This window comes from Tursiops truncatus, chromosome 12, assembly GCF_011762595.2.
Source record: "Tursiops truncatus isolate mTurTru1 chromosome 12, mTurTru1.mat.Y, whole genome shotgun sequence".
NCBI lineage: Eukaryota > Metazoa > Chordata > Mammalia > Artiodactyla > Delphinidae > Tursiops > Tursiops truncatus.
In genome coordinates, this window is record NC_047045.1 from 11,812,931 (window position 1) to 11,825,015 (window position 12,085).

Below are 12,085 nucleotides of genomic sequence, written 5' to 3' on the forward strand. Positions count from 1 at the left end.
ATTTAGACAGAAGAGAATCACACAAATATTGACAATATAAAGAGACACGTGCCGTAACAGCAACATAAACAAAACCCTTCAGGAGTCTGAAATGCCTAAAACTATCAAGGAAGCCTCTCCAGAAAGGGTGGAATTGAAGTGGGTCTTCGAGGTTGCAGAATCCAGGTAGTAAGTAACAGAGCCACCGGCCCTGAGTCCAGGGGTATGTTGGGAGTGGAGGAGATTCTCAGCTTTACTGGTGGGTCAGAGCTAAGCGAGGAATTATTCTTTGAGGTGGAAGGATTAATTTTTCTAAGTTCCCACTCTAGTAAAAGCAATAAATTTGGAGTGATTCCAAAGCAAGATAATTGGTAGTTATCATTGTAGGAAAACAAATTAATTTCCCTTTGAGTTAACAATGGCCTTTCTTCTTCTGGTTCAGGTAATATCTGCAATGTCATGATAGAGGGGGCAGTAGGGTTCCACACAGCCCCTCCAGTCACTACCCATCACTGAATCTCCTGACTTAACGGGTACAACAATCACAATGCATTTAACTTCCAGAACATAAAATGACCTTTCAGGAAACTGTATCATTGTCAAAAGAGTTAAGCAGGAAGTTAGAGCTAGACTCCCCTAAATTCTGCAACAGGAATATCATCTCGCCAAGAGAATACCTAGAGGAATATTTATTTTTCTCTTTATTTATCATATGCACCCAAGTCCTTCCCAAAAGTCTATGTGTAAAGAAAAGAGAAAATAACAAAGTCAAAATGGAGTTTATACTGAAAAGTCTTTCTACTTAAAAGTTTAAAGGAAAGAGCAAGACGTTACAGATGAATAACCTTTGAAACGACACCCACCTGAATTCCAGCAGGACTGATTTCATCAAAGGCTCCCACAGTATTGAAGATGAATTTTACAACTTTGTTAAAATTATCATCCCCGATACTCCAGGAGGCATCAGTCAAGAATACAATATCTGCCTTGGCCCCTTTGCACACTGGGGGAAAAACACAGAGGAAGCCCCAAATCTCATGAATTCTTTCATTTAAGTGAAGTTACACAACTGAGACACGTAATCTAACACCCTGCTACTCCTCCAAGTGTGGTTCAGCAGCAACGGCATCGCCTGGGAGCCTGATAGAAATGCAGAGTCCTGGGGCCCACCCCAAATGTCCTGCAACCGAATCAACAGTAGCAAGGTGCCAGGTGATTCACGTGCCCAGTGAAGTCTGAAAAGCGCTAGTCTAACTGGCCCTCAATTTCTGCTCTGGAATTACTCCATCTGGTCATTCTGCAAACATATGCTCCCTCCTCATGGGATTCTTCAAGGAGCTTCAAACAATAACTAAGGAGGAAATCAAGTGAAAAAACAACCATGCTCAGAACTTAAGAAGAGCCCTCAGTGGGTTTGGAGATTTTTGTATATAATTATCAAAGACTTGGTGTAGATAAGGTGTCTTTTCATTTTAAATTAGGCCACTAGAATCATATGGAGGGAGGGAAGGGATGGAATAAAATAAAGAAACACCTTTAATTAGAATCTTCAGACTTGAAAGCTAAAAATTCTGAAAATAAAAATTTAACATTTTAGTGATAAAAACTTGCCGTGTAGAATGTATAACACCAAGAATAAACCCTAATGTAAATATGGACTTTGGGTGATAAAGATGTGGCAATATAGGTTCACAGGATGTATCAAACGTCCCACTCCAGGTTGGCAGGGGGGATGTTGAGAGTGGAGGGAGGCTGTGCATGTGAGGGGGCAGGGCATGTCAGGACTCCTGTGTACTTTCAGCTCAAATTTGCTGTGAACCTGAAACTGCTCTAAAAAATAAAGCCTATGAAGAAAAAAACCTTAACATGTCTTTTTTTTTTCAAAATTCACAATCTTATATGTTGTGGAATACGAATACACCAGAGAAGTAAGTCATTACCACCAAAAAGGTAACAAACATATCCATGCCCCCCAAAAGTTCACTGGTGTCCTTTTATAATAGTCTCTCCCTGTCAGTCCTCTCCACACCCCTTCCCATCCCCAGAAAATCACTGATCTCCTTTTGACATGATAGATTAATTTGAGTTTTCCAGAATTTTATATAAATGGAATCAGACAGTATCTTTTTTTTTTCCTCAGGCATCTTGCACCCAGCATCATCATTTGCAGATTCATCTATGCTGTTGTGTTTAACAGTAGCTTGTTCCTTTCTCTTGCCGAGAAGAATTCCATTTATTCCATTATTGCTTATTATTTCACTTTTTCATGAACATTTGGGTCACTTCCTGTTTTTTTCCAATTACCTGGTTTTTTTTTTCTTACAAATAAAACTGCTATGAATATTCATGTAGAAGTCTTTGTGGGAACATATGCTTTCGTTTCTCTTGGTTTAGCACCTTGTAATGAAATGACTGAGTGGTACCGTAGGTTTATGTTCAACTTTAAGAAACCGCCAAGCTGTTTCCAGTGTAGTTCTACATTTTACATTCCCACCAGCGGCGCATGACGGTTCTAGGTACTCTACGTCTTTGCCAACACGTGGTCATTTTAATCTTAGACATCCTAATAGGTGTAGTGGTGTCTCCTTGTGGTTTTGGCTTGCATGTCTCTAATGACTGATACTGAGTATTCACACATCTTCTTTGGTAAAATGTCTTTTCAGATTTTTTCCTCACTTATTAAAATTGGGTTGTTTGTATTTTTATTACTGTGATTTGAGAATTATTTATGTAATACGGATATAAGTATTTTAGCAGATTATGTGGTTTGTAAATATTTTCTCCTAATCTGCGACTTGTCTTCTCATTCTCTTAACAATGTTGTTCAAAGAGAAGTTCTTAATTTTGATGAAGTACAATTTATCAGTTATTTCTTTGCTCACATTTTTGGTGTGATATGGAAGAAATCTTGGCCTAATTTCAGGTCACAAAGGTTTATAGATTAATTATTATATGTGGGTTTATGATCCATTTTTTAAGATGTTTTTTTATCGTGGTAAAAGCCACATAATATAAAACAAACTATTTTAACCACATTTAACTATACAGTTCAGTGGCAGTAAATACCTTCACATTGCTGTGAAACTCTTACCATCATCCAGCTCCCTAATTTTTTACCTTCCTCAACTGAAACTCTGTCCCCACTGAACACTAACTCCCCATTCCCCCTCCCCACCCCCCATTGCCCTCCTGCCCCGGCATCTACCAAAGTACTTTCTGACTCTACGAATCTGACTGTTCTAGGTACTTCATTTAAGTGGAATCAAACAGTATTTGTCTGCACCTACTGTATAGTGGAATGCATTTTTAAGGTGAACTTAATATAGGCCCTACAAACAGATTGTACCTTCTTTTTTCTTCCCCCTGTGCTATACAGTAGGTTCTCAATTAGTTATCTATTGTATACATAGTAGTGTATATATGTTAAATCCCAATCTCCCAATTTATCCCACCCCCTTTCCCCACCTTGGTGTCCACACGTTCGTTCTCTATGTCTGTGTCTCAATTTCTGCTTTGTAAATAGGTTCATCTGTACTATTTTTCTAGATTCCACATAGATGCGTTAATATATGATATTTGTTTTTCTCTTTCTGACGTACTTCACTCTGTATGACAGTCTCTAGGTCCATCCACGCCTCTGCAAATGGCACAATTTCCTTTTTATGGCTGAGTAACCTTCCATTGTATATACGTACCACAGCTTCTTTATCCATTCCTCTGTTGATGGACATTTAGGTTACTTCCATGTCCTGGCTATTGTAAACAGTATTGTAAATAGCTGCAATGAACATTGTGGTACATGTCTCTTTTTGAATTATGGTTTTCTCTGGGTATATGCCCAGGACTGGCATTGCTGGGTCATATGGTAGTTCTATTTTTAGTTTTTTAAGGAACTTCCATACTGGTCTCCATAGTGGCTGTATCAATTTACATTCCCACCGACAGTGCAAGAGGGTTTCCTTTTCTCCACACCCTCTCCAGCATTTACTGTTTGTAGATTTTTGGATGATGGCCATTCTGACCAGTGTGAAGTGATACCTCATTGTAGTTTTGTTTTGCATTTCTCTAATGATTAGTGATGTTGAGCATCTTTTCATGTGCCTCTTGGCCATCTGCATGTCTTCTTTGGAGAAATGTCTATTTAGGTCTTCTGCCCATTTTAGGATTGGGTTGTTTGTTTTTTTTGATATTGAGCTGCATGAGCTGCTTGTATATTTTGGAGATTAATCCTTTGTCAGTTGCTTTGTTTGCAAATATTTTCTCCCATTCTGAGGGTTGTCTTTTCGTCTTGCTTAACATGTCTTTAAGCCAAAAATATTTACTGAATTCCTTTCAACAGTCTAAAGAAACACACTACTATTTTATCCCATAATAATACACTTTTAATTTTACTTCTTTAATAGGCTTAATAACCATAACGTTCTAGAGCCTTCTAAGAGAAAAGAAAAATACTTTCAATTAAATGTTGGAAACAGAATGTGGGAAAAGAATAAACCAGTAGTTAATTAGCTAAAACTTAATTTGATGAAGCACTGAGCATTGCCCCAAATTACTGAGAGACCAATCTAAATAGCTCAGTCTATGTCTTTTTACCAGTTTACTACAAGGGACAAATATGTCTCCAACCTTGGTGAATGGAAATATTTTAGCTTTGTGTAATCCAGGGCCTTCTTAGGTCAGAAGCCAGGAATTCCAAAGCCAAAGGCCCAGGAGTTACGCTGCAAATTTAGCCCCAAAGGTCCCCAGTGCCTGTTGATGCCAGCAGCCACAAGAAAGAAATGCCCTCCGTGTGACAATGGATTATTTAAGGCATCCCTAGACCTTCATCTGCAAAATCGAGGAAACGGAGTTCCAGCTGAAGAGGCAGAGTGGTTTATCACTGGGGTTTTTTTTTTTTTTTTTTTTAATGTCGGTTCATTGGTTTGTTTATTAATTTATTTTTGGCTGTGTTGGGTCTTCGTTTCTGTGCGAGGGCTTTCTCTAGTTGTGGTGAGCGGAGGCCACTCTTCATCGCGGTGCGTGGGCCTCTCACTGTCGCGGCCTCTCTTGTTGCGGAGCACAGGCTCTGGACGTGCAGGCTCAGTAGTTGTGGTTCACAGGCTCTAGAGCGCAGGCTCAGTAGTTGTGGCTCATGGACCTAGTTGCTCCACGGCATGTGGGATCTTCCCAGACCAGGGCTCGAACCCGTGTCCCCTGCATGGGCAGGCAGATTCTCAACCACTGAGCCACCAGGGAAGCCCTAGGACTGGTTTTATTCACACTAAAATGGGCCTGGAGCAGAAGAGCAAATGACGGGTAATCTTTGCCTTTAATTGAAAAACTCTTTAGCAGGAATAATAGGTCAGAAATGTTCTATATCAACTGCGTACGTAAGAAGGCTATCAATCCCGATCGGCTGAATGCATTGCCTGATGGCTGTACTTACCTTCCCGGGCTGGTGGAATCGTGGGAGGGGGAGGAGGTGTAGGCGGCTCTGTAGGAGCTTCTGTGGGTTTTACGGCTAGAATTAAAAATAACAATTAGAAAAACGCAACATGTGCACATTTCATATCTCAGAAAGTAAATTTTTAGAGCCATTTCAGTCCTCGATAACAAATCAAGTGTCATGGGCACTGACATACTGGGAATCCTATCTTATCCAAAATTGGTACCATTGGCAGTCACTCAACATTGACTACAGCAGCACGAAGCGAAGCCCAGATGCAAAGGGAGAGCGTAAGACCTTCAGATACAGTCAGATGAGCAGAGGTCATCAACACGGATCCATGTGCACCTTCTCACTGTCAGCTAGAGCCAGCTCTCCCTCCTTTAGGTCTTTCCTTACAATTACGCCAGCTCTAACAGGGCAGCACGGATCTGCTGCAGATAAAGGTGCTGAACCCGCTGCAGACGCCACCTCAAGGACCTGCCATCATGTCACTATTGCCGCTCGTAAGGAGAAGTGTCACACAGGAGTCACTTATGTCTCCCACACCCAGAGCATCCTACTCTGAAGCCTTACAGAGACTCCCCAGATTACTCAAACACTTACTAGTATGTTCTTTGACAGAGACACCTGGTCCCTCAAGATTTGGTGTCTGCACAAAGACAGTGACGCCATAATCAGTGTCTGGTGACAGGCCGGTGAAACAGTGACTGGTTTCTGATCCACGCACTGTAATTTCCTGTCCTCTTGTTCCTGATTAGGACAGCAGAGGAAAAATGCCAGTGTCACCAGTAATTATCTTTAAAGACATTCTGATACATCATTTTATAAATAGAATGACACCTTTACTGAAGTTTTAAATGTGGCTACTATGTGCTCCAGGTCATTTTTTTTGCACACGTACCATCCGCAGGGCTTAGTTTCAGCCTGTAGGAAGTGGCTGCCCGGTGAGCTGACCATCTAACACAGAATGTATCCCACCCGACCTGGTGAGTTTTCAGATCTGTCACATTCAAATATACTACAAAAGAAGGACAGAAAGAAATAGATTTACTTCATAAATAAAGGCCAAAAAAAGCATACTTTTAATCACAGCACAATTTTAAAACTTCCACTGTGGCTGAAAAAAATAATGTCTAAAGTCTCACATTGTTTCTTCATAAGAAACAGACATGAAACAAACACGAAAACATGGTATTGTCGAAACCGACCTCCCTTTCTATGACTGATTTTCAAGGGAAGGAAAATCCACATTCAGACGTACCTCTGAGATACTGCAGGTTCAGTTTCAGACCACCAGAATAAAGCAAATATTGGTACAATAAAGCGAGTGACACAAATATTTTGATTTCCCAGTGCATAAAAGTTATGTTTACACTATACCGTAGTTTATTAAGTGTGCAATAGTGTTATGTCTAAAAAAATAATGTTCATACCTTCATTAAAAACACTTTATTGCTAAAAACTGTTAACCATCATTTGAGCCTCCAACGAATTGCAATCTTTTTGCAATAGTAACATCAAAGATTACTGATCTCCGATCACCATAACGAACATAATAACAATGAAAAAGTTTGAAATATTGCAAGAACTACCAAATGTGACACAGAGACATGAAGTGAGCAAATACTGATGGAAAAATGGCCTTGCTCCGTGCCGGGTTGCCGCAAACCTTCAATTTATAAAAAAAACACAGCATCCGCCAAGTGCAATGAAACGAGGTCTGCCTATAGCCCCTCTCCACGCCATGAATGTCAACGACACCTCATGAAAAATAATAAAAAAAAATTTTCTGAAAGGCTATCTGCTAAGTCCTCAAATAGCCATTAAAGCACTGATGATAACAAAATCTACCTGCAAGCTGAATCAGTCATCATGGCATTTATGGGAAAACTTTCAATTAGATCAATACATTTAGGGAATATATGTTTAACATCCAATGTCAGGAAAAAACCACATACCATCCCACATGGATAAAACCATAATTTTTATAATTTTTATCTTTTAAAATTCAAAATGTATTTTCTATGAAACAAACATATCTCATCATTATACATTTTGTACCCTTGATTATATGACGTAAGTATTTGTTTAGCTGGACACAAAAGAGTTACCTACTCAAGGCCGAGGAAACATGCGTAAGAAAAAGAAAGAAAGAAAATTAAAACAGAAGGACCTGGTCATTTACACTACACTTTTTCTTACAACCACAAAAAGCTACGTGACTCACAGGTAGTGCCTTGGTCCGTCAGAGGGACACTGAGACCAGAATCATACTGCGCGTAAACGTTCACGTCATAGGTGGTGCTGGGGCTGAGATTGTGCAACGTGTACGATGTCATTTCTCCAACAAAGACCTCCATGGGCTCATTGGAACCTTTAATAACAATCACAAAAATACATAGACATATGTCATTCCTAGTCTCAAATTTTTCTTAAAATCAAATAACTTATACTCAAATGATAGTATGAACACCATTAATTCCATAGCCCTCATGCACGTGCTCCCCGTAACACCCGCTGCATTACATGGTGAATACGAAACTGGAAGTGGAGGCCGAATCCTTTTCCTTGTTATTCTCAAAGCATAGCACAGTAGCTAGCATGTGTACTAATGAATGTAGCAGGTTTGTAACTACTGTTCCTTTAACGAATAAATCATCACACCGTCAACTACTCTAGACTCTCAAGCCTCTTCTTTAAGCTGCAGTTTGCAGCATAGTGCTTTGTACATACTGGGTGCTCAATGAACATTTTTCTGTTGTAGAGATGATTTAAGAACGTCTATCTCCCACCCCGTTCCATGCAGTGTGGTTACTGAAAGTCCTCCACCTTGAAGTTCCCTCTCCATTTCTTACACAGGCTCACATATCCTTACACTTGCCTTCTCTCCTTTATCTTTTTCTAGTTCACATCCTTCCTGGGTGCATGGAAGATACCCCAGCAAATTTACTATAAAAGTATTTTGCTTCCATTTTGCTAAACATATAGACAGAAGATGGAAACACAGATGGCGAATAATTTAATAGCGGGGATGTCCATTTAGGTGAAAGTGTCCGTGGGAAGCCAAAAGAAAGCCTGTCGTGAATAAACTAAAATGCACATGCCCCAAATGGAATAATACCTTGACCTAATGGGAAAAATACACAAGTTTATACTAATTAAGTACTCATTCTTTCACAATCATAATAACATATAGGTTGTCTGATCACAGCTTCAATTTGTGCAATTTTATGAACCAGATCAGACGTTTTTGCCATGCAGATTAATGGGAGTTGCATCTAAACCCATAGTAACAATGATACTTTAGAGCATTGGCTTAAATACTATTTCCAGAAACGTTACCTCTGGTAGGAGAGGACTTGATGTGATAACTGAGCTATCAGGAGAATCTAATCGTGGGGGATGCAACAAAGAACACCCTCATGCACAAATAACCCTCCAATGCATTTCTAAGATGATAAAGGTGCTTCCTTACCCACTGGCTTATACACAATTTTATATCCAAGAACGGGAGATGGTGAAGGATCCCAGGACACTCTGAATCTCGTATACCATTCATCTGAGATGTGTATGTTCTGAGGAGGAAGTAATCCCACTGAAAACAAATATTGGCACACGTTACTGACCTTTTATTGACAAACGAGGAGAGAGCACAGAACTTTATGAGTATTGACCATGAATATTGACAGTGCAGCCTCATGAGAGCAAATTAATAATATCCCATATTGTCCCGCTCCAGAAAACAATTAAAAGGTCTTGAAATGTTCAACAGAAAGCTTAGTAGTTTTCCAAATTCAAACAGCAAATCAAATGGACTCAGGAACCGGTGATTTCTAGAATTGGATTCAGAATTATAAAAAGTAAAAGAGATCTCATACCATTTTTTTGAATGTTATAGATTACAGATTGTTAGAGCCAAAAAAATGATTTATAGACTATTTAATCCAACCATCTTATCACAAAAATAAGATATGATTTGCCCAAGACCACACAGCTAGCTAGTGACCAAAACGAGGTTCTTCCCCAGTACCACTATAACCTCTACCAACATAACCTAGAGTAAATCCTCACACCTCCAGAGTACTACCCAACTCTACCCCTATTAGATCAATGCTGTGCGGTAGCCTGTTAGTCAGCCACTGAGTTTTTATTCACAGCATTACACAAATAAGGACTTAACTTCAAAAACTTTTTTACAAGAGAAGCCAGAAGCGGCTTTGGCCCTTCCTAGAAAACTAAAGATCTAGTAGAGATTTTTGTATGTTCTTGATTAAGCACAGAATTCTGAAATACAGCATTTCCTCCAGAAAAATACCAAAATATATTCTGAAACCTAAGGGAAGAGTGAAAATGGGAAGCTGTTAAATTAAAATCATCTTGAGTCGCTAGATGGAGTCTGTGTTGAATCAGTCCTGTAGACAACAGGTGTCAATAAATATACAAATTCCTCAGCCGCCAAAGACTGAGCTGAAACACTCTGGTCCTGCTTTTCTCTCAGGAGTTTTCAAATGTTACCTCTCCCAAATCCTGTAATGTTGTCAAGATCATTTAAGTAGAAAAAGAGTTTGGGCAACTAAGTGTAGCAAGGAGACTGAAATCATCTTACTTAAGTGGATTTTTGCTGAACGAAGTGGAAAAGTGTCTTACCCATGTCTCCCAGTAACGGAACCCAGCGGACCCATGGCCCAACCCACCTTCACGCTCAGCCAGGGACTCTCAACTTTGGCTGCGCACTAGAACTTCAGCAGGTCTGGACCATGTCTAGACCATTAACATCAGTATCTCTCGGGGTGGCGTACAGGCATAAGCCTTTTTAAAGGTCCTCAGATGATTCCAGCAACCAAATTAGAGAACTTTTGATCTAAACCATAAGAAACTGCTACCCACGCAGGCTAGAAAAGGGGCCTGAACCCTGGTAATCCATTAGTACAATAGAAAAAATAATTTTTAAAAAAAGCTAAATTTGTAAAGACAGAAGATGATTCCCAATCATCCTGCTTCTTTTTCATGACTTAAGATTCTATGGTGATGGGGTCTTTTTTGCTGAACACTTAATTGACTGAGTTAACAGCTACAGCCTTAACTGATACCACACAAACTAAAATATTCAGTGACTAAGCAGTTGTTTTCCAAAGAATAAAACTATCTCAAGCAAAGCAAAATATGCAGATTTGTGTCTCATTTTCCTTCTTTCAGTGGACCTTTAAAAAGTTAATAACACATTCCGTTGTCATATCATTCTGACAAGATTCAGTACCTAATACAAATGTTAATGCAGTATTAATGGAGTGTCTGAGATGTGTATACTCAAATATGACCAAATTTAAAGATTATAAAAGGTTTAAGAAATTTACCAGTTCTTCCATTTCCTGTCAAATGGGTACCATCTCCATCTTCATAAACAGCAATAACAGTAATTTTATATGGGGTATCAGATTGCAGGGGCTGTAGCATTACGTTGTTTCTTCTGCCTGGGACAGTGGTCTGCAGGGGAAGTTAAATTATGAGTTATCATCAGCTAGAGGGCTTCCAGATCAATACTTTTGTATGTATTCCCATAAACAGGAGCGCTTTCTTCATCGTTTCTTTTTCTTGCACAATGCTCAGGGCGAGGCAAACTGTCTACCACTGTGCAGCAAGGGAAATGGTTTTAGAGTCGGGCAGGTCTCAGCTCAAATCCCGCATCAGCCACCTCCCAGTCTTGTGGCTCAGCATCTCAGAAGGAAGGATGGAAGCCGTGAGGATGAAAGGCAGTATCTCGTACAGCACCTCCACACACGTGACTGAGCACCACTGCGCTCCCTTCCTTCCCCACTCCTCCATGTGTGTCAGTTTCGTGGGACTCCTTCCACAAATGGGCACCCTGTGCCCACCGTGGGCCAGGTGTGGTACCAGCCACTGGGAGCCCACTGGGGAGCAAAAGCGGACTCAGTTTCTGTCCTCAAGAGCATCAGTTTTGGCTTCCCTGGTGGTGCAGTGGTTAAGAATCCGCCTGCCAATGCAGGGGACACAGGTTCGAACCCTGGTCCGGGAAGATCCCACACGCCGCGGAGCAACTAAGCCTGTGAGCCACAACTACTCAGCCTGCGAGCCACAACTACTGAGCCTGCGCTCCACAACGAGAAATCACCACAGTGAGAAGCCCGCGCACCGCAACGAAGAGTAGTCCCAGCTCGCCGCAACTAAAGAAAGCCCGCGTGCAGCAACGAAGACCCAGCGCAGCCAAACGTAAAATAAATAAATTTATATTTTAAAAAAAGTATCAGTTTTGCTAATATTAATTAGGGGAAAAAGAGGAAATGGAAAATACATTCAGCTGCCCCCACGAAGAGCAAATGAACCAGACAGACCTCTCAGTCTCTCTTCCAACTCTATGCTTTGCTTCTACAAAAAGCAGGGATCACTTAAACCATGAATTCCAGCGTGGAGTCCCCTAATTCCAAATGGTGAATTGGGAGGGAAGTTACATCTTTAATGTTTCCAGAAAGTGATGGGAAATTGCATATTTGTCCATGGCAAGGCTGAATAAACACTAAAGCAGGAGCTTCTCTGCTTTGGCAAACTAAGTGTGGTAATACCGCTTATCCCATCTTGATCTGAAACTCTTAAATGGCAGTTACATGGGTTTCTGATTAATAAAAATAGGAGCTTGGGGCTTCCCTGGTGGCGCAGTGGTTG

General features: G+C 40.4%; 1 protein-coding gene across 4 annotated transcripts in view; it reads right to left on the bottom strand.

Annotated features, from left to right (window-relative positions):
* The window catches only part of COL12A1 (collagen type XII alpha 1 chain), a 114,474-nt gene that overhangs the window by 37,057 nt on the left and 65,332 nt on the right, over positions 1 to 12,085 (bottom strand). For all 4 annotated transcript variants that reach the window (XM_073789357.1, XM_073789356.1, XM_073789358.1 and 1 more), the window contains 7 exons: positions 10,762 to 10,891; positions 8,883 to 9,002; positions 7,635 to 7,781; positions 6,309 to 6,425; positions 6,011 to 6,157; positions 5,405 to 5,479; positions 843 to 982 (listed from right to left, as the gene is read on the bottom strand). In XM_073789357.1, coding sequence (XP_073645458.1) covers positions 843 to 982; positions 5,405 to 5,479; positions 6,011 to 6,157; positions 6,309 to 6,425; positions 7,635 to 7,781; positions 8,883 to 9,002; positions 10,762 to 10,891 — 876 coding nt within the window. The remainder of the gene's footprint in view (positions 1 to 842; positions 983 to 5,404; positions 5,480 to 6,010; positions 6,158 to 6,308; positions 6,426 to 7,634; positions 7,782 to 8,882; positions 9,003 to 10,761; positions 10,892 to 12,085) is intronic.